General features: G+C 45.3%; 1 protein-coding gene across 2 annotated transcripts; it reads right to left on the reverse strand.

Annotated features, from left to right (window-relative positions):
• Positions 1 to 7,700: 7,700 nt before the first annotated feature.
• Positions 7,701 to 20,002, reverse strand: LOC130375647 (uncharacterized). 2 transcript variants are annotated; one of them, XR_008893907.1, is made up of 3 exons: positions 18,257 to 20,002; positions 13,889 to 17,870; positions 7,701 to 13,792 (listed from the first exon to the last, which is right to left on the reverse strand). XR_008893907.1 is itself a non-coding variant. In XM_056582704.1 (2 exons), exons 1-2 carry the CDS (start codon positions 18,382 to 18,384, stop codon positions 16,895 to 16,897), a joined length of 1,104 nt encoding a protein of 367 aa, XP_056438679.1. In that variant the 5' UTR covers positions 18,385 to 20,002; the 3' UTR covers positions 7,701 to 16,894. The 2 variants fall into 2 exon arrangements, 1 of the variants encoding a protein (XP_056438679.1); XM_056582704.1 differs by having other exon boundaries at positions 7,701 to 17,870.
• Between the last annotated feature and the right edge of the window lie 271 nt (positions 20,003 to 20,273).

Below are 20,273 nucleotides of genomic sequence, written 5' to 3' on the forward strand. Positions count from 1 at the left end.
ATGAATAGATATGTGAGCCAGTCAATACTTAATATAAAAACATTCCTTACCGTAGCTAGTGTTAGCCCGAGCTGAAAGAAGTTGGTTCACGGAAAGAACCACATTGACTTGTCTTTAACCCTCAGACAACAGTGCCATCTTCCTCTTTTTCCGCTCCCTTTTCACAGATTTGGTGTCTCCATTAATTTGCTAGTATTAGTCACGCATAATAACATTTCAAACAGGCAGCAAATTACATTCAGCTTTCAATATTGGCAGCTAGGCTAGCTATTTATGGAATGAATGGATGGATGGGAAATGAGGGGATCCTCTTGCCTACGTCATAGTGCCACATGACTGTGCATCAATTCCTTCTCCTGTGTGTCATATAATCATTTTATTGTGTTTAAATATCTAAAAAAAAATATCTTAAACATTTCTGTTGGTCAACATATAGATGTGTCATCTCTCAACGTATGTACTACTCTGTTTTCCCACATAAAAAGGATAGCTGCACAGGGGGATTTGCCTAAAGCATACATATCATGAAAATGTAATTCATAGAACACCAAAATTATTTAAAAACACTCGCACACTGCTGTGGTCATTGGTTATTCCAAACAGGTGTATCTGCAAAGAACACAACACAAAAACACATAATAAATTCTGTACCACGTTAACAAACATGAATCTTGCAAGATAATATGAACATATGTTATGAAACTAAACATGTTATCTTGAACAATCAATATCAGTGGTATAAAAACTTTAAAACATTGACCACACAGGCCTTCGTTGGCTTTGCTTGCCCTTCCTCCCTGGAACCCATGAGTTGGAGAGGCGATGCCCAGCCTTCACCCAGGACTCAACAAATGGTCTCAGGTCAATCATCTCTACTGGTGGCCCATTAATGTCCACAAAGAGTAGGGCTGCCAAACTGGTAACCCGGAGCCTGTTGCGGGCTTTCCTGTCAGTATCATTGAGTGGAGAAAAACCTCTCTCGCACTCAGCAGAGGTTGCCAGATATGTATTTTTCGCAATCAGGATTCTTTTTAGAGAACCCCCCTCCTTTTTCCCATTCAACTTGTAGTTGCGGTACTCTTCCACAGCCTCCCTGCTTGGCTCCCCAAGTCATTTTGCGAATCTGCTGACCTCTGCCTCCCCATACAGCACTAGGTCAGCACGGTTTTCAGGCCAAGCAGACTTCTCAAGAGGCTCCAGCATTTTCACCAACTCAACAGCAGGCATGCGTGAGTTGAGGTTGTCTACAACCGACTGAATGAACTGCGGCTTGCTGATCTTGCCCGCCCCCTCCCCTATGAGGCTGACACCTTTGAACAAGCCTGCATTAATCGCTTGTTCGGCCTTGTTTGTGGACTTGCCACCCTGTGTTTTGAGAGCAGTAAGGACTTCTACTGTCAGTGTTACAAATTGAAAGCTGTCGACAATTGATGTCTCCCTTCTTTGAAGTTTGAGTGACAGGCTCTGGAGCTCGCGAAGGACATCCTTCATCAGTCCTAGGTCATTCACAAAGTGGGCACTTGTGAAATACTTAAGTAACCCAATGTACTTCTTCCGGTTTCTGTCTGGCTGATTTCCATCTTCACTTTCAGTTTTGAAAAATTTTGCAAGAGCAGGGTAGTTTTGCCAAGACAGCCCTGACTGTCCTGAAACTGCTTGCCACCCATCTAATGGTAAAGATTTGTCCAATTTTCAGGAGCTCAACATTCAAATCTCCAGCTGCCTCTGAGAGTAGTCTCAAGGCTTTGTGGGACTGACTGAAAAGGCTGTATAATTTAGATATAAATATTTCAAAATGACTGCAGTGTCCCACTGCTTTTAGTCGGACACTGCCAACTCCAGCCTGTGAGCCAGGCAGTGGATGAACCTGACCTTTGGGAAATCCACTTTTAGTCTAGAGATGACTCCAGATTTTGATCCTGTCAGTACCGAGGCACCGTCAGTGGCAACACTTAAAAGGTGTCTCTGTAGGTAATCATCGTCAAACCCAGCTACTCTAAGGCTTTCCCTTAAAGCTTCATAAATGGATCTGGCATCAGTCCCCTCTGTCAACTCCACAAGGTCCAGGAAAACATTATCCACATCCCCATCCCCTGTCACATCGCATCTGATGTACATAATCATGTATGCCAGGCCAAATAATGTGCTCTCATCAATAGTGATGGACAGATTGGTGTTGTTTTCTTTTATTTTAGTAACCATTTTTTTTTTTTCATTTTCGCGGCAATGTGCTGCACAATTTGGGCACAGGATTGGTCGGAACGGTGCACAGGTCCTACCTCAGCACCATTGAGCTCCTGGAGCGCCATTAGGGAAGGCAACTTCCTAAAAGCCAACCTTTCCTTGGCAACTACATATGCTGTTCGGAAAGCACTGATTGTTTCCCTCACCAAATTGGCATTGATGGTCAGCACATTTTTCGGCAGAATTTCTTTTTGCCTTTGGCTTTGAATTTCTAAGGCCCTCAGATGTGATGCACTATCTTTATGTTTGTAAATTTTCTTCGACAGTGTTTTTTTACAACTGCTGCCTACCTCTGCATTTACCCACTCTGATGAAAAATGCATACCTGCAACTTTTGCTGAGAGTAACAAGGTCTTTGCCTCCCTGCATGCATGGCATCCTAGTTTGCCATATTTGCAATATAACCACAGATTCCTCTCCCTCCAGCCCTTCCACTGTTCTCTCGTCCAGCAATCTGGTATCATCCCTGCCTCCTCATTTGCTCCAGCCACATTTGCCTTCAAAATATAAATCACATTATAGTACATTCATAAATACATAAATACACAAATACACATGTGATGGCACTTGCAGTTATCACACTCTAAAAACATCTCACTTCTTGTTCATGTCCTGCTTGTATATGGTCCTGTCCCATGTCCTCATCTTGCTCTGTCCCTGTTGCCTGCTCAACATCCTCCTGCTGCCCTATCCCTGATGCCCCGTCCTCCTCAATTTCTATCCTTTCTGTCTGCTCATTGTCCTCCTCTGGTTGTCTCCCTTCTGCCTGCTGCTCCTGGCTGTGTTGTTCAGTGTTCTCTCCCTGGCTCTGCCTCCTCCCTGACTCCACAGTATCTGTTTCCTTCATAAATAACATTTTATAAGGTTGCAAGCAAGTGCAACATATGTCTTCTCTTAGTCACTTAACCTCTTCGTTTGTTACGCATTGCTCAATACACTTACTCTTCTTTTAGAACCAAAAAAGTCCCTTATGTCGGTGGCTTTTCGTTTCTTGCTCATTGCTCTGTGAATGAAATATGAAAGAAATTACATATGACGACGTACTGTTCAAACAGAGGCTTTTGCGCACCTATGTAGTTGGACAGGTGCTTCGCAAGTTCGTTGTTGTATTAACGTTTGTTGGTGGAATGGACAGTAGGCAGGAACTGTCTTTTTTTAACACTTGAATTACATCTTCACTGGGATAATATCCTTCGCACCTGTCCGACTACAGATGTGTGCAAAAGCGTCAGATCAGAAGTCAGATTGCCGTCAGTGTACGGGATAATTTACACTTAGATTGACGAATACCATAACAAAGAGTTTAATTTTAAGGACAGCCTACACATCTAGCATCGTAAATAGATTAGCACCTAACCATTCCGTGGCGGCTGTTAATCAAACAACACAATATATGCAGAATTTAAAACACCAATTGGAATATATATTTTCTAATTTCTATATATATATACTTTCTATATACATCACAACTCTGTATAAACTAGAAAACGTAGAAACCTTTACCTTGATACGAGTAGATCCCCTCACAGCTTAGACATTTCGGTGCATCAGTGTCCTGTTCGTCGGTGTTCTTGAAGTAGTGAGCGCGTCAAGTTTAAGTTAAAGTCAGACGACGAGTTCAAGTTGAGGTCAAGCCATAGAGAAGACGTTGAAAGACCGCTGAAGACGTGTTAATGGTACAGTCCATTCAAGGGGTGTTTGAATTTTAATGTCAGTATATTACTCATAGTAAACATCGAACGCATTTAAGAAATAAGAAGACACTTTTAAACACGCAATTTGAAGAATAAATATATTATTCTCGGTACCCCCCAAAGTTTCATTTTAATGCCATTTGGGGGGTATCAAGTCTCAATCGGACCGTCAGACCCCCCCGGTACCCCCCGTAATTCCTGTAGCATAATTAGATGGATATCATTGCTGAAGTTATCGACGACTTTACTGTCCCGCTCGACGATGCCCTCTCTCTCCTTGTGAGCTCGGAGTCGGACGACTCCGGCCACGACGAGGAGGGGGCGTCTCCCCCGGCTTCCTCTCTCTGAATGGAGAGGTCAGAACCCGGGGCGGCAGCATTGCCCGTCTCTGCCGCCACCTCACTTCCAGTGGTTGGAGCTTTGGTGGCAGAGCTACCGGGCATTATCGCCAGAATAGCCGCAAAGGTGCCCATGCCTCAGGCCCCCCAACGCCCGGACCAACTGCATGGCATCTGGGGGCTCGAGGCCGCGGCACGCCCCGCCCGTCTCGACCCGATCTGGCCGATGTTTTCCGCCATCAGACCGTACTTCAGTGGGGCTGTGGCGGAGCCCGGGAAGCTCGGGGCCCCAGGGAAAACATTTATCCAGGTCACGAAGACGGAGGGTCTGACAGACCGGGGTTACAGGGCGGTACCAGCGTGTGACAGCGAGAAACACCTCTTAACTAAAGACGGCTGTTTTCTCCCCACACCCCAGTTAACGCCGGAGCCTATCGGCTCGGCCATAACTGTTTCACACGCATCTCCCACTGCATATAGGCAGGCCGTCAATAAACCTTGTATTATTGATCGAGCCAGCACTACATTATTTTTAAAAAAACAACCTTGCCCGGCTTACCAGCCCCGCCCGCCTACATCGCAGGCTGCGGCGAGCGGCCAGCAAAGGCCTCGGGCAGCGGGCTCATGGGGCGATGTCCTGCCACACATGCGCCGGCTATTACGGGGCGAGGGAGAAACGTGTGACAGCGAGAAACATCTCTTTACTAAAGACGGCTGTTTTCTCGCCACACCCCAGTTAACGCCGGAAGCCTATCGGCCCGGCCATAACTGTTTCACATGCATCTCCCACAACATATAGGCAGGCTGTCAATAAACCTTATATTATTGATCGAGCCAGCTCTACATTACTTTCCCCTCACCACATCATGCCTGGCATGACATGTGGCGAGACGGCCGCTAAAGCGAGCTCTCTGTCTACGAATGACACACAGCTCGCTCACAGTGTCAGCAGTCTGCTGCCCAGTCACAGTGTTATTCCTCTTCGCATCCCAACGCTCAGGGGAGAGGAAGCTAAGCTCCTGTCACAAGCTGAGCAGGCAGGGCATGCCTCTGCTAATGACACACACACCCAGCCCTTTCAGGCAGAGCTCCCCATGGGCTACGAGGAGGACTCCTCCCCTTGCAGCGGCGGCAGGGGCTCAAGCGTGGCTCGTTTCCATGACAGCCGCATCAAAACAAGAGGCTGCACAGCCGCTTTCAGAGCATTACTCAGAATGGCTGAACGCATGCACCCTGGCCAAATGGATGGACAGGCTGATCAGCAAGGGTCACACCCTGCAGTTCAACTCCGTCCCGCCACGATTCAACGGAATTGTGGAAACAATGCTGTCATCCAAGGGTCTACAGCTGTCACTTTTGGCGGAGCTCCAGCAGCTTCTAGCGAAAAAAGTGATCTCCACAGTCCCGAAGGGAGAGGAAATGCAGGGATTCTATTCCCGTTATTTCGTGGTACCCAAGAAACAGGAGGGCTGAGACCGATTCTCGATCTAGCCCTATTCAACAAATGCATCGCGGGGAGGCTGTTTCACATGCGACTGGTTCACCTCAATAGATTTGAAGGACGCATACTTTCACGTCACAGTGATCCCCAAACACAGGAAATTCCTGCGTTTCTCATTCCAAGGGTCAAACTACCAGTACAACCGTCTCCTGTTCGGCTATTCTCTAGCCCCACGAACGTTTTACAAGTGCGTGGAGACGGCTCTCCAGCCGCTGCACGCAACAGGAATGAGTTTTGTTCTACTTGGAGGATCTGCTTTCTGTGGCTCGCTCCAAGGCGGAAGCAGCTATTCAGACAAAAAAGCTGGTAATTCACCTGTCGAATTTAGGTTTTGCCATAAATTGGAGGAAAAGCTCCCCCCTCCCCTCACAGAGTGTGATGTATTTGGGGGTAGAGCTGGATTCAGCTGTAATGAGAGCACGGCTCTCACAGCAGAGGATGGAGACGCTGTGGTCTCTCCTCCGCCGCTGTTCCCCGGGCAGCGTCGTGTCAGCCCTCTCTGTCATGAGGCTGCTGGGCATGATGTCAGCCGCTCACACGGTGGTGCCTCTGGGGCTGCTTCACATGAGGCGGCTGCAGAGATGGTTTTCTCCCTGAGCATCGACCCGGTGCGCCAATGGCGGCGCAAAGTGACCAAATCAGTGGGCCCTGATTTGACCCACTGGAGCGATCCCCAAACCCTCACGAGAGGAGTACCGTAGGGCAGAGCAACGTCACACATCTCAGTGTCCACGGATGCTTCTCTGACGGGCTGGGGAGGAGCATGACAGTTTCACGTAGTGGGCGGCGTTTGAACGCCCTCCGTGACCATGCATATAAACGCATTGGAGCTCCTCACTGTGTTGGAAGTGATCCAACACTTTGCCCCAATGTTAACGAATCCACAGGTAATGATTCGCACGGACAACAAGGCGACAGCATACATAAATCGCCAATGGGGCGTGCGCTCGGCACAGCTGTTGAGCACAGCGAGACAGCTGTTATGCTGGGCGCACACACACTTGCTCTCCATCATAGCAGTGTACATCCCCTGTGTCCTGAACAAAGGGGCAGACATATCTCTGAGAGACTGGACTCTGCACCACGATCCGATCAATCAGATACGGAGCGAGTTTGGGGAGGCGGAGGTCGACCAATTCGCCACAGGGGAGAACACACAGTGCGAGCTGTGTTTCTCTCTCAGAGCGACAATCCCTCACTCCGAGGTGGATGCGTTTGCTCACAGACTGTGGCTGAACACACTCCTGTACGCTTTCCCACCCGTCTCTCTGATTCCCCAAGTCTTGGACCGAGTCCAAGAGGAGCGGTTGTCTATGGTTCGCATAGCACCTCAACGCACGAGTGCACCGTGGTTTCCCTGCCAGCGTCTGCTCTCGGGGCCGCCGAGGAAACTCCCTTGGCGGCGAGACACTCTCTCACAGGCAGGGGGAGCAATCATAGATAACCCAGAGATCGGCCAGCGCTTCTGGGCCTGGCCGCTGAACGCGAGCGCCTAGAGGGTCTCGGCCTCTCCCAGGAGGTCTTACGGACCATCCCTCACACGGTGGTGCCGCTGGGGCTGCTTCACATGAGGCGGCTGCAGAGATGGTTTTCTCCCTGAGCATCGACCCGGTGCGCCAATGGCGGCGCAGAGCCGACTTTCCAGAAATGGTGCACGGAGAGGGGTTGTGATCCCATCTCCTGCCCTTTGCCGCGTGTGCTCTTTCCTCCAGACAATGATGGAAAGAGCGCTGGCTTTTCGCACGGTTAAAACGTACGGCTGCTGTTTCATCATGCCACGAAGGCTTCGGGAATAAAAATGTTTTTAGTCAACCCTTAATGAAGTGCTTCCTAAAAGGTGTGAGGGGAGAAGGACCCGTGACGTGCTCTCACTCCACAATGGGATTTAACACTGGTGCTGTGCGCACATGGTTGAAGCCCCATTTGAGCCTCTTGACCGGGTGCCCCTCAAATTAGTGTCAGCCAAGACAGCTTTTCTGCTGGCCCTGACGTCAGTTAAGAGAGTGAGCGACCTGTCTGCACTTTCTGTAGCCCTTTCTTGTCTTAGAATACAAGGAGATGGCAGTTCGGCCATATTACGCCCGAACCCGGCTTTTACACCAAAGAGTATTACTAGCTCGTTCAGATCGAGAGTAATAACACTCAATGGTTTCTCTCTCCCTCATCAATCTGAGGAGGAAGCAACAGCCCATCTCTTGTGCCCCGTACGCGCGCTTGCCTGTTATGTGAAGCGCAGGGAGGCTCTGCGCAAATCTCAACAGTTATTTGTGCATTACAGAGATCATTCCCAGGGCCTCCCCCTGACGAAACAACGGCTGACACATTGGCTGTGTGAAGCCATTACACAGGCTTATGGAGGGGCGGGGGCAGAGCCTCCTGAGACTATCAGAGCTCACTCGACCAGAGGAATATCGTACTCTGTCGCTCTGCAAAGAGGGATGCCTATGGAGGATATCTGCACAGCAGCCTCCTGGGCTTCCCCATGCTCTTTTATTAGGTTTTACCTAAGAGACATGTCGCGCCTCTCTATGACACACTCAGTAATAGGTGCTTTGTCAGAGTGATTGTGATTGTGTGACTATTCCCCTCGCATATTAACACAATGTGAGGTGGAGTCAAATATTCATACCGAGAGCTCTTGTGTCTTATCAGACACATTAGAGCTGCTCGTTGATGACGTGCCATTAGACCAGGCATGTCCAAAGTCTGGCCCGCGGGCCAATCTTGGCACGGGGTTATATTTTATTTGGCCCGCGGCTCCCTTGCGAAAATGTATTATTTATGGCCATCTATGGATTCTTACATCATGGCTGCTGTAGCTAAAAAGCGGAAGGCCGATAAAGAGGACCGTCGCTTCCAGGAGCGATGGAAATTACAATATTTCTTCACTGAAAGCAGAAACAATTGCGTTTGCCTTATTTGCAACCAGAGTGTCGCCGTTGCAAAATAATTCAATGTGAAGAGACACTATCAGACAACCCATGCTAATGCATATGTGGTACTCTCAAAACTGATTATTTGATTTATATTAGCAGAAGGTAATTTTCTCTGAATTGAAGGGCTTGAAACGATTTTTATAAATGTATGAGACCAGTGCATTCATTTATTCCTCATAATTAGTGTTGAGAGGAACTTAAAATCTAAGCAGCACCCAGGTGGAACTGTTGACACTGAAGTAGTTGCGTTCCGGGTTGTCGTCAGACGGGAGCACTTCCTCCCGCGTCCTCAGACGCAACTTGGATGACGAACTGAGTAGTCGTGTCTTCATTGTTTCTCACCATTTTCTGTACATTACAGGTCAGTAGTTGGTTCAAACTATAAAATGTCAACCTTCTAAAGCCTTGCTTTATATGTATAACTGTTAAAGAAGTTCGGGTTATGTTTTGTTGTGTTTTTAGCGAACTTAAGAGACTTTAAAATACCGCCGTTGAGTACAATGGCAGGGGTAAATACCGGAAGGCGCGAAACGGCAGTTCCCGCCGATTATGGGTTTATTGTTCACCCTGTGTATTGCCTTGCGGGCATTCCGCGAAATGTAAGGGTTTTTGTCAGCACTTTGCACAGTGTTAGTTTTATTTGTGGTCTCCTTTACACTACAGTTCAAATGGGAATATGAATAAATGTTAAAGGTTCATGGTTACAGATATACAAGTTTGAAAGAATGTTTATATTAATGCATACTGGTTAAAGATAAAAATGTTACTGTTACATCCAGTCACAACTTGGTTAACTTTGTATTGAAAACGTTTAGCTTTCTCTGAGTAATACTTATGTGTTATTTAAGTGTGTGTGAATCGAGAATGATTGCCAACAACATGTTGCATTCAAGTACAGTGGATTAATGCTGTTTATTGCACTATATTATTATTAATGCTTTAACTCACTTAAACAGGTGAATGTAAATGAGTACGTTGCTCAAGTAGAGTCAAGTGGACTAATGGAGAATATTGAATGTGCACGAGCTATAACATGAATGTGAATTAGAATAGGATGTACGATGTAGTTAATATTTGATGTACTTAAACAGTTGAAGACTGAACAAGAGACACTCAGAGAAATGTTTGTATTTTATTTGTGAATTTGAATAGAGACGCAACTTGGATGACGAACTGAGCAGTCGTGTCTTCATTGTTTCTCACCATTTTCTGTACATTACAGATTTCTTTATTGTTGCCGTGGCACCCAATCCTGGGACCCGTAACACATACAACAAGTTCACAGGGAGCGACCGTGCAGAAAAAGTAAAGCAGCTGAAGCCGGTTTAGCTTCCCAGCAGCGGCTCTTCACCCAGGCTCGGGACCCCGTAGAAAACAGCACCAAAGCCAGATATGAAGTGGCGATGCTAATCGCTAAACACGGGAAGCCTTTTACAGAGGGCGAGTTTGTCAAAGACTGTGTAATGAAGATGGTGGATAACATTTGCCCCGAAAAGCAGCAAGAGTTTGCTAATACGTGTCTAGCGCGCAACACCGTGGCCCGCAGAATTGAAAAATATAAGCGGACGTAAAGAGGCAAGTGGGTGACAGGGGAGTGAATTTTGACTTTTTTTCTTTAGCCTGTGATGAAAGCACAGACGCGTCTGACACTGCCCAGTTACTTATTTTTTTGCGAGGAGTGGATGATGAAATGAATATAACAGAAGAGCTGCTGGACCTCAAAAGTTTAAAAGGCCAGACAAGAGGTGTGGATTTATTTGACTCTGTCTGTTCAGCTAATGATGAATTTAAACTGCCATGGAGTAACCTTTATGCTGATGACACTATACTGTACGCCTCTGGCCCTTCTCTCTGCTCCGCGGCCTCCACTCTTCAAGACAGTCTCACTTTTATTGAGCACTCTTTCCACAACCTCCACCTACGGCTCAACTCTAAAAAGACAAAATTCATACTTTTCAATCGAAAAAACAACACCTCCAGCCCCCCCAAGATCGTTTGCGCTGACAACTCCGAACTGGAGTTTGTCAAGTCCTATAAATATCTAGGGCTTTGGCTGGACTCTTCCCTTTCATTCTCCACCCATATTAATAATATTCAGATTAAAGTGAAAGCCAGATTGGCCTTTTTCTTTCGGAACAAAGCATCCTTCACACGCTCTGCTAAACTTACTTACACTATCACTATGGTGATACAATCTATAAAATGGCTTCAAAAACAGCGCTACACAAAATGGACGTTCTTCACCATTCAGCTATCCGCTTTGCCACCAATGCTCCCTTTAATACACACCACTGTGAACTTTTCAAACTGGTGGACTGGCCCTTCCTCCAAACCCGTCGACTCCGACATTGGCTTCAGTTTATTTATAAGACACTCCTGGGCAAGACCCCGTCTTACCTTTCCTCCCTTCTCCATCTCTCTAGAAGCACTTACCGCACAAGATCATCTGAGCTTATAAAACTCATCAACCCACTCACCAGGACTACCTTCGGCCAAAACTCCTTTCATTTTGCACCAGCTTTTGACTGTAACAAAATTCAAGACACCCTCAAACTTACAGCTTTCATATCACAGTCTGCCTTCAAGCAGAAACTTAACTATGTCTTAGTAGACCCCCCCTGCTCCTGTTGATTCCACCGTTTCTCATTTGCATTACACCCTTCACACACAATATAACATTGACCCATCTTAATTATTATTATTATTATTATTAATAGTGCATTGGTGTTTTCTGTTTTCTTTCTGTACATAGGCTATGTATTTGTCTATCCGTTTTATGTTTGTCTAAATTAGTCATGCTTAGGGTTGGGTATCGAACAACGGTGCCATTTGGCACCGACCGAATTATGTCGGTCCTACCGAGTATCGAATTATTTGGAGAAAAAGGTGCCAAATTTCGATACTTTACGGTAGACGACGTGAAAGCTTTTATTTCATTATTTTTTATCTACAGCAGCCATCCAATCAGTACTGTTGTTGTTGTATACAGGCGACTTGACTGACAAATCAGCATGAAGCTATTTGGGTGACCTGAGACTCGTGACTGCCTTCGAGTTGAAAGCGGGGCAAATTCACTGAACTTCACGCTAGCGCTAGATGCGTTCTAAAACGTGGTTATATTTCGTCAAAATTGACAGCAATACTGTAAAATGCAACCGTTGCTTGGCGATTATAAAATGCAAGTCCGGGAACACCTCAACTATGATGAAACATTTGATCATCCATGGCATCAATTTAAGACTGGACAACTGCACCGTCTTCAACACTCCATCTGCTGGGTCTTCTTCTGCTAGCAACGATGAAATAACAGGTACGTTTCCCGCTAGAAGTTCGCTAGCTAATAGCAGGTTAGCTGTGTGCCAGCTAATATTACGGTAGCTAACGTAATTTACTAGATCCTTGAGCAAAGATTTTTTTTTTTCAAAGTCACCAACAATGGTGTGTGATTGTAGTATAATGTAAATAAAACACTACCGTTTGTTAGTTAGTTGGCTTTGCATTTGCCTTTGACTATCTCCTATTTCATTTCGTACTAAGGTCCATCTGTCCAAGCCAGCAGCAGTGTAGCTGATTCCACCCCCTCCCTGACTCCCTTTACTATGGCAGTTAGTCATAATAAGCTAAGGAAGGAAAAACGATATAAAAAAATGATATAGATCTTATATAAGATCTATATATCTTATAGAGACTTATGTATGGAAGTAATCATAAACACATCTCTTTCCATTTATAAAGGAACATCAATCTGATGATGGCCAGGCGGAGGAGGAAGAAGAAGCATCACTGGAAGGGAATGAGGATGATGGCGTGTAAGAGCTAAGGAAAAATGATGTATATGATAATATCAATGCCATGCCACTGTCCCGTCTTGAGTGTCATTCTGAGCCATGTTGCTTTCATCTGCTTTTTTTTTCTTTCCCAGATTCCACCACAAAAGAGGTCGACCCCCCTGACTGCACTCGGTGAACTCTTTGTGGAAGAAGACGGGGCCCTAACCATCAGTGCCAGCCGTGATGTGAATGGTGCCAACACGCGGACTGATGCAGAGAGGACAAGAAAGGAGTTGGAGCTGTATAGAAGCCTATCTGATGTGTTGACCTCAACAAATACAGTAATCTGGTGGTTGGAGAGAAAGGAGACTTTACCGATCTTGTTTGATCTTAGTGCTAGGTACTTGTGTCCCCAAGCATCCTCCACTCCAGCTGAGCGCACTCTCTCAACTGCTGGGGACACAATTAGTCTGGAAAGGGCCCGACTCCTCCCAGAAAAGGCAGATATGATTATCTTCCTCCATAAGAATTCTAACTGAGAATGGATAGATACAAGTTACTGCAACTTTAACATTAGTAACCACGTAGATGGCAAATATAATTTTTTTTATGTTGTATATATGATCATTTGAAATATATGAAAATGCCTTCACAATAAATCTGCCAGTTTGCACGTTGACCTCATTGTCATTGTATCCTTTTAATCTCGAGTTATAAGCTAGAGTTATTAACGAATTATGGTGCTCAATGTATAATAATTTATAGAAAAGTAGTTGGCCGATAATCCTATAAGGTTTTCATAATATAAAGTATCGTGAAGGTATGGGTTTAGGTATCGGTATCGAAATTTTTCAAACGATACCCAACCCTAGTCATGCTTGTGTTTTTGTTATTTGTACCTTTTATTCCTGGTGGGGGCCTCTTGGACCAGATCAATATTGTAAATAAGAAACTGTTCTTAATGTTTTATCTGGAAAAATAAAGTTTAAATAAAATAAATAAAAAGTAAAGTTAGCGGCATTGTTACCGATGGAGCACCCGCTATGGCTGGGGAACACAGGGGCTTATCAAAACTGATACACACCAGACAATGCTGGAAACACACCAGACACGCCATGTGAAGTTATTTAAACCGATTATTGTTATTTATATCCAAGATTATTTAATCCAACCCGATCTAAGCTCTATCATGCACCCAAACACGGCAGCGTTTTGGGTTTCCTACCTCGGACTCCTAAATTCAGCGCAGCCAGTTTGATTGACTCTGTTGCACTGGATGGACTCCTTGATCTGCTGCTGCTACTCTGTTCTGAAATTAATAGATTAAAAAATACAGATGAAAACATGATTGGACATTAAAATATACTAGGTTGACAGTTGTAAGACTCCCTATTTCTTTCCTTACCCATTTGTCGTCCTGACGCTGATTTTCTCCCTGACAAAGATGCACTTGACCCTGACACAGATGAACTTGACCCTGCACTCACTCTGGACTCATGTGTCTGCTGCTGCCCCTTTCTACATTGAATACAAATTTTAAAAATACAGACGAAAACATGATTGAATGTCATTATATTATAATGCACTACAAACATTTTAACTTGATGAATTTGGGCAGCCACTCACCTATTTTTCCGTGTGTATTTGGCATCCCCTTTTGCTGCCTTCAGTAGTCCATGCTGTCCCTCGATGAACGCTATAAACGCATGATAGTTTAAAGTTTAGTCTTACTTGAAGTTCTGCTTTGACCAACCCCACTGACATCCTGTTTCTTTTGTCTGACCAGACATCCTCCATGTGGCTAAACACACGCTCAGTATAGGCGTTACTGACAGATACAGAGAAAACAAAAGACACCACTTTGAGCAGTTTGGTTGCAGTTTGCGCCTTCTTGAAAAAATACACCCATTTCTTGTCTGGTGCCAGGTTTTCTGGGATGAATTCAAAGACACTGTTCAGTACAGTGTAGTCCTGGTACAGTTTGTGTTCATCTATGTCCATAGCTAGTTTGTTGACCAATCCCTTGAGTGCATCCCACTCCATTGGACCGCTTAGACGCAGACAGCTCGTGTGAGATAAAACTGGATCATCAAAATCAAAGTTAGCCTCAAGGTACAGAATGGCCTTTTCAAAGAAGCAGTCAATCAGTGTTGCAAACTTTGATTGTTCTGTTGCACTCAGTTTTCGGGTTGCTTGCTTTGTTTTATGACCATAGAACCTGTCTGCACGGCGCAAGTTTAGTTGGCTGCGCAGTCGACTCATGACTTCCAGAATGTCAAGTAGAGTAGCATGCTGCTATCCATTTGGATGTACGAAGTGGTGAAGTCGCAAATCTCCCAGCCATCTTGTGGCATTGCGCTGAGGCACGCCCCCTTTTGGTCATAGCATCTCGTCGCTTTCAAAGTAGAGCGAGCAGAGCTGTACAACTCGTCAAGCAGTCAATGGTAGGTTGCGTATTTTCTTGTTGGTGGTTATAATGTTGATTTAAATCCTCTTACATACTTAATTTCATTGCTGCTTTAATCCGGTGACCAATTTATGCATTGCACGGTCTTGCTTTGCGTGCAATTCAATGTAAAGTTCTGTTTTCAAGCATGTTTGCTAAATAGGCTATGTTGCTAATGATGACTAGCCCGCTACTACCCCTCGTGGCTCGACAGAAACACGACAGCACTTGTTGAAATTAAAATTGGCGAAAATGGCAAAATATTATTGCAATGTAAAAGGCTTGCAATGTTAATGTTTCTGTAAAAGCTGGCAACCATTATACACTGGATTTTTTTTTTTTTCCAAAATAGTTTTCCTCAACCAGAGCATGAATGCATTTCTGGACAAGGACAGGACCATGTCATTTATTGGTAATCTGTACCAGCTGGACCACAGACCAGGACAGTACTATGTGGACGAGGGCCTCATGGTGGCTGCCACCATACACACAATGGATTGCACTTGCACGGTCGAATTATTAAGAAGCATGACACTGTAGACATAAGTGTACTTCAACCGTCATTTATCCCTGTACTGTGCTGTTTCTTTTTTTTTTTTAGGATTCAGATACCTGCAATATCCATCCGAATCCACCAAGGCGGTTGAACGAGGTGATTGATAAAGCTCAAACCCTCTTCCTCATCCACCTGATGGGCATTCATCTTGCGGTAGAGGGCGAGGGACCAGCAAAGACCTTTGATGAATTCAACCGGAGGATGAGGTTGGGGAAGAAAACAAAAAAACTGCTGTGGGAAGAGATGGCTGCAAAGCTTTCCACACAGTTTGGGGAAGACTTCCACCCAAACAAGGTGGCGCGGAAGGGGTTGACACTGGTGCAGGGCTACAAAAAGGTCAAAGACCACAATGCTTCCACTGGAAGGGGACCTGGCCGCTTCCAGTTCTTTAAGGAGATGGAAGAACTGCTGGGGGGGCATCATGATGTTGACCCACCTGTCCTTGCGGGCGATGGACATGGTGTGGTGGTACGTCGACCGGACGCACTGAGTCGGTCGAACAGTGCCCCCACACCATTGTCAGAGGACAGGGCTCCCCCAGCTGTGCCTACCACCAGCACAGCATCTTCAACCCCACTCACAAGAGCTCCCTCACCAGTGTGGTCCACGAGCTCCTCTTCCCCGTCTCCTAATGCTTCGAGTTCAACTCCAGTGCCCAATAAGACACCGAGGCCACGGAAGCGTCCAACGAAGCAGGATGAGCTGGTGGCCTACCTGCAGTCGTCTGATCAGGAGAGGGCTGATGCTGTGAAGCGGCAGGAGGACTTCATGAAGGAAACCCTGCGGGAGATGTGGGAAGATCGGCGGGAGCTCCTCACGCAGTTTACAAGGATGGTGGACAAGATGTGAGGCGATCATCCTGTCCATTAAAGTTCAATGCTTTTGAAGCATTTAAGTTCAATGCTTTAAGCGTTTAAGTTCCAAGTTCATTCAAGTTAAATTAACCTTTGTTTTGCACTATTTTGTTCACTTTATTATTTATTTGCATTTATTTTATACAAACAATTTGCCCTTTATTAACAAGAGTTGTATTATTACAAGAGTTGTATTATTGGAATAACTTTGTTTTGTCCAACTTGCCTTTTTATACCCTATAGTAAAACAAAATATATTTATAAACTCGACCATGCCTGTGTGTGTTTGAATTTCACCCGAGACATTTTCACACATTGACTTAACTGTTTTTATCTGGTTCTACAATGTGATTACTATTCTACCCAAGCCTTTCCATTTCCCCCATTATATAAATTGGTTTACAAATGAAGAAGCATAACTTTTAAGGTTTAACACTTTTATTCCAAAACACAGGAATAGTGAACGTAATAGATGAATCAACGTAATGAATAATGAACATAATAGAAGTCAGAAATAGTCTTTTGTTTTGCCAAGAATTGCCTGAACACTTCTTCCTACTGGTTGGCATCATCCTCTCTTGGACATCCATCTGGGTGTTCATCACATCCTATCGAGGCACCTTGGGCAAAGTTGTGAAGATAACATGCAGCCAAGATGATCTTCGCAATAGTGACAGTGCATGTGTTCAGCAAGTCTCTAATGCGCCTCCACTTGCATTTCATTCTCCCAAATGCCTGCTCAATGATGAATCTTCCCCGGCTGATGTCGGTGTTGCGACGAAGGTCTGCATCAGTAAGAGCCCCGTTGTCACGCCGGGGGGAGATGATGAAGGGAAAATCCTGACCGATGTATGCACTATCCCCCAGCAGACGGTACTCCCCCATCCTCTCCTGCCATTCTTGGAAAACCCAGGAGGACTGCAGCAGCCGGGCATCATGCACTTTGCCAGGCATTCCCGTGAAGACATTGATGAATCGGCCTTTAGCATCCACAATCCCCTGGAGGAGGACAGAGTAGAAGGACTTCCTGTTCATGTAGTCCACTCCTCTGACCCATGGACACTGTTTTCTAATGTGGCAGCCATCAATCGCTCCAATGACCCTCTCAAGGCCACATGTGCGTTGGAAGCTGGTGGCAGACACCCTCTTCTCACAGCCTTTAGGCCAAGAGACAAAAGCCCAGCCAAGGGTGGATATGATGGTTAGCACTTGGAGTATGGCGCGGTGTGCTGATGAAGATGAGACGTTAAACTTGTCTGATATCTCCCGGAAGCAGTTCTGGTTGCCTATGTACCACAGGAACATGAGTACCTTCTTGGCAATAGGCAGGGGGGGCAGCCCATGATTGTGGTCACTTTGCAGGCCACCCTCCTGTAGGTACCCTTTAAGGACCTCAAACTGGGTTTTTGATATTCTGAAATGCCGGGCAAATGTGTGGTCATCCATGTCTAGCATTATCTGCCACTCTGTGCCAGACTTCCGGATAATGTTCACTCTGGGCCGCAGCACAGACAGAGCCTCAACCACAGCCCTGTGTGAGGAAGAGAGAAAACTGTTATCAATATAGATAACAATAATTAATTCACAATCATTTTCAGTTTTGTGTTTCTATTGCATTACATCATTAACTGCAAATCCACATAAACTAAAGAAAAAGTCAAGATATGGGTGTTCATTGTATTGTCATGTAGATGCCAGGTTACATTCACGTTCGCCAAACGTTATCTTAAGCTTCTAAAATGCATTTATTCTGAAGTTGATTATAGAAATACCGAGCAACACTTCGGTATCACAACAGTCAACGTCGCTATTGTTTTTAGCACACCGGCAGCTAGTTTGCTAGCCTTCGAGCGTTTTATAACGCTGCAAAAACGTCTATACACGGCCTATATACAACATACTGAAATGAGGACATACCGTTTGCGTTTACTTCTATCTTCTTCCACGAGATTCTGGAACTGTTTCAGGAAAATAACAGCCATGAATTCCTGTTCTAGGAAAGTGTCCAGTGTGATCGACAAAACTGCTCTCCTTTTGGCGTCCATTCTTTTCAAACTCGTCGGACACAAATGGCAAACTGGAAGGCTGGAGCAAGGGAAAGACGTCACGTTCTCGCTGAAGCTGGTCGTTCGTACCAGCGTACCATCCAAATGGATAGCAGCATAGCACTCTCATTTTCCAACTTCAGAATGGCGCAGTGAAACTCTTGCATGATATTGTGAAGGAACAGCAGGACACATTCAAACACTGTCACCTCATCCTCATCGCTGCTTTCGGTGGCAGCATCAGCAGCACTTTTGCACATAACCCTCCAAATAATGTCAGGACAGTCAAAAAGTAGCACTTCAAGGCAGGCCAACACTCCAAGATCCGCTGAATTGCAGGCAACAGAGATAGCCAACGGGTTGGAACATGCCTAAGTATTTCTTTATACTGTTCTGAAGTAAACTCGCAAAACTCCTTCAGAGAATCTGCTCTTTTGGCTGAGCATGAGAATTCGCTGTGGATTTTTAAGACAATAGCTTCAGCATCATAACCTGTAGCACTGAAAATTCTGTTTGCGTTTTTCAGGGTGTTGTGGATCAAGTGACATTTGCAATTTCCCTTCATGATGTGTGGATTGACTTCTTTCAGTTTTTGGAAAACTGAGTTATGCTTGCCAAAATTCACAAATGCTTTGTCAGCTCCATATGCGCTAATCTGATTTACACGCAGAGCATTTTTTTCTGTGATGTCCACAATTTGCTCATAGATAGCACGGCTAGTTTCATGGGGGTCTTCATAAAATTCCAACAGCCCATATTGAACGCCCTGTTCTCCGTGGAAATACTGTACAGTATATGGATAAAATTTTGCGTTGCCCGAGTTTGATGCGTCAGAACACACAGAGAAATATGGTGCCTTTTGCAGTTCTGTGGCTAAATGCTCCTGGCTGTAAGGAGCTAGGACATTCTGAACTAAAGCCTCACTTTTTGTTCTTCCACATGACATTTTTGTGGCAATAGAAGAATCATTAAAGATCTTCGCACTTACTTTATTGCCGCAATCCGTTGATAAGTAGCTGTGGCCGTGTTTCACTCCATGGTAAACACTGCAAAGCTCTGCCGCTGCAATCTTGTCTTCTTCTGGTGAAGCTTTTTTGGTCATAAAAGTTGCAATGGCTGCGTGTTTTTGTTTGTTTGAGAGCACAACTTGATGTTTTTATGTTTTTGCATGGATTTCCAATGCGTTTTCCCCTTCATATTTTACTGAGATTTTTCGCCGGACACAAAACGCACGTGGCTGAAAAATGGTCTCCCTGGATCGGCCGTACCCATTTGAACTCAGAAAGTTTCGCCCAGTCAGGATTGTAACTTGTAAATCTTTTTTTTCTTACTGGTGGCTTGGATGTTTTATTTGCTCCATCTCCTTCCTCATCAGTCTCTCCTCCCATTTCAAATGAAGACGCAGTGCTTGACTCCACTCACACTGAGTAACTTTCTTCCCCTTTAATACATTTACGTTTGAAATTGTGTTCCCGCTCTGTCTGAGGAGCGCAAGAATGGGGGCGTCACGGATGAAAACGGGGACAATTTTAAGAGCCATAGAAGCACAGGAACCGTATTGGGCCCCGTCCACACGAAGCCGATTTCATGGCGAAACCGCAAAAGTCTTGTACGTCATCGCCCCACCCCTCGACCCTCTAGCCAATGACTGTTAAGCCCAAGGAGTCTTACCCTGGAATGTGTACTACAGCGTTTCTACAGATCTACCCGGTTTCGCTTGACGGTTTTGCCCATTTCGGCTTCGTGTGGACGGGGCTTTACTACAGAACGAAAGTAATCAAATGAGGTGTTGGCATTTTCCCCCAAAAAACGGGACAAATTGTGTCCCGGGAGATATTTATTGTTTCCCAGGACAGCTGGTGAAAAAAGAGAACAATTCTGGGAAAAAC

This window comes from Gadus chalcogrammus, chromosome 1, assembly GCF_026213295.1.
Source record: "Gadus chalcogrammus isolate NIFS_2021 chromosome 1, NIFS_Gcha_1.0, whole genome shotgun sequence".
NCBI classification, from domain to species: domain Eukaryota; kingdom Metazoa; phylum Chordata; class Actinopteri; order Gadiformes; family Gadidae; genus Gadus; species Gadus chalcogrammus.

Coding starts and splice junctions, on each gene's coding strand:
- LOC130375647 (XM_056582704.1), bottom strand. CDS start 18,384: ATGGACGCCAAAAGGAGAGCAGTTTTGTCGATCACACTGGACACTTTC. Junction 17,871..18,256: donor GATAGAAGTAAACGCAAACG/GTATGTCCTCAT, acceptor TTCCTCACACAG/GGCTGTGGTTGAGGCTCTGT.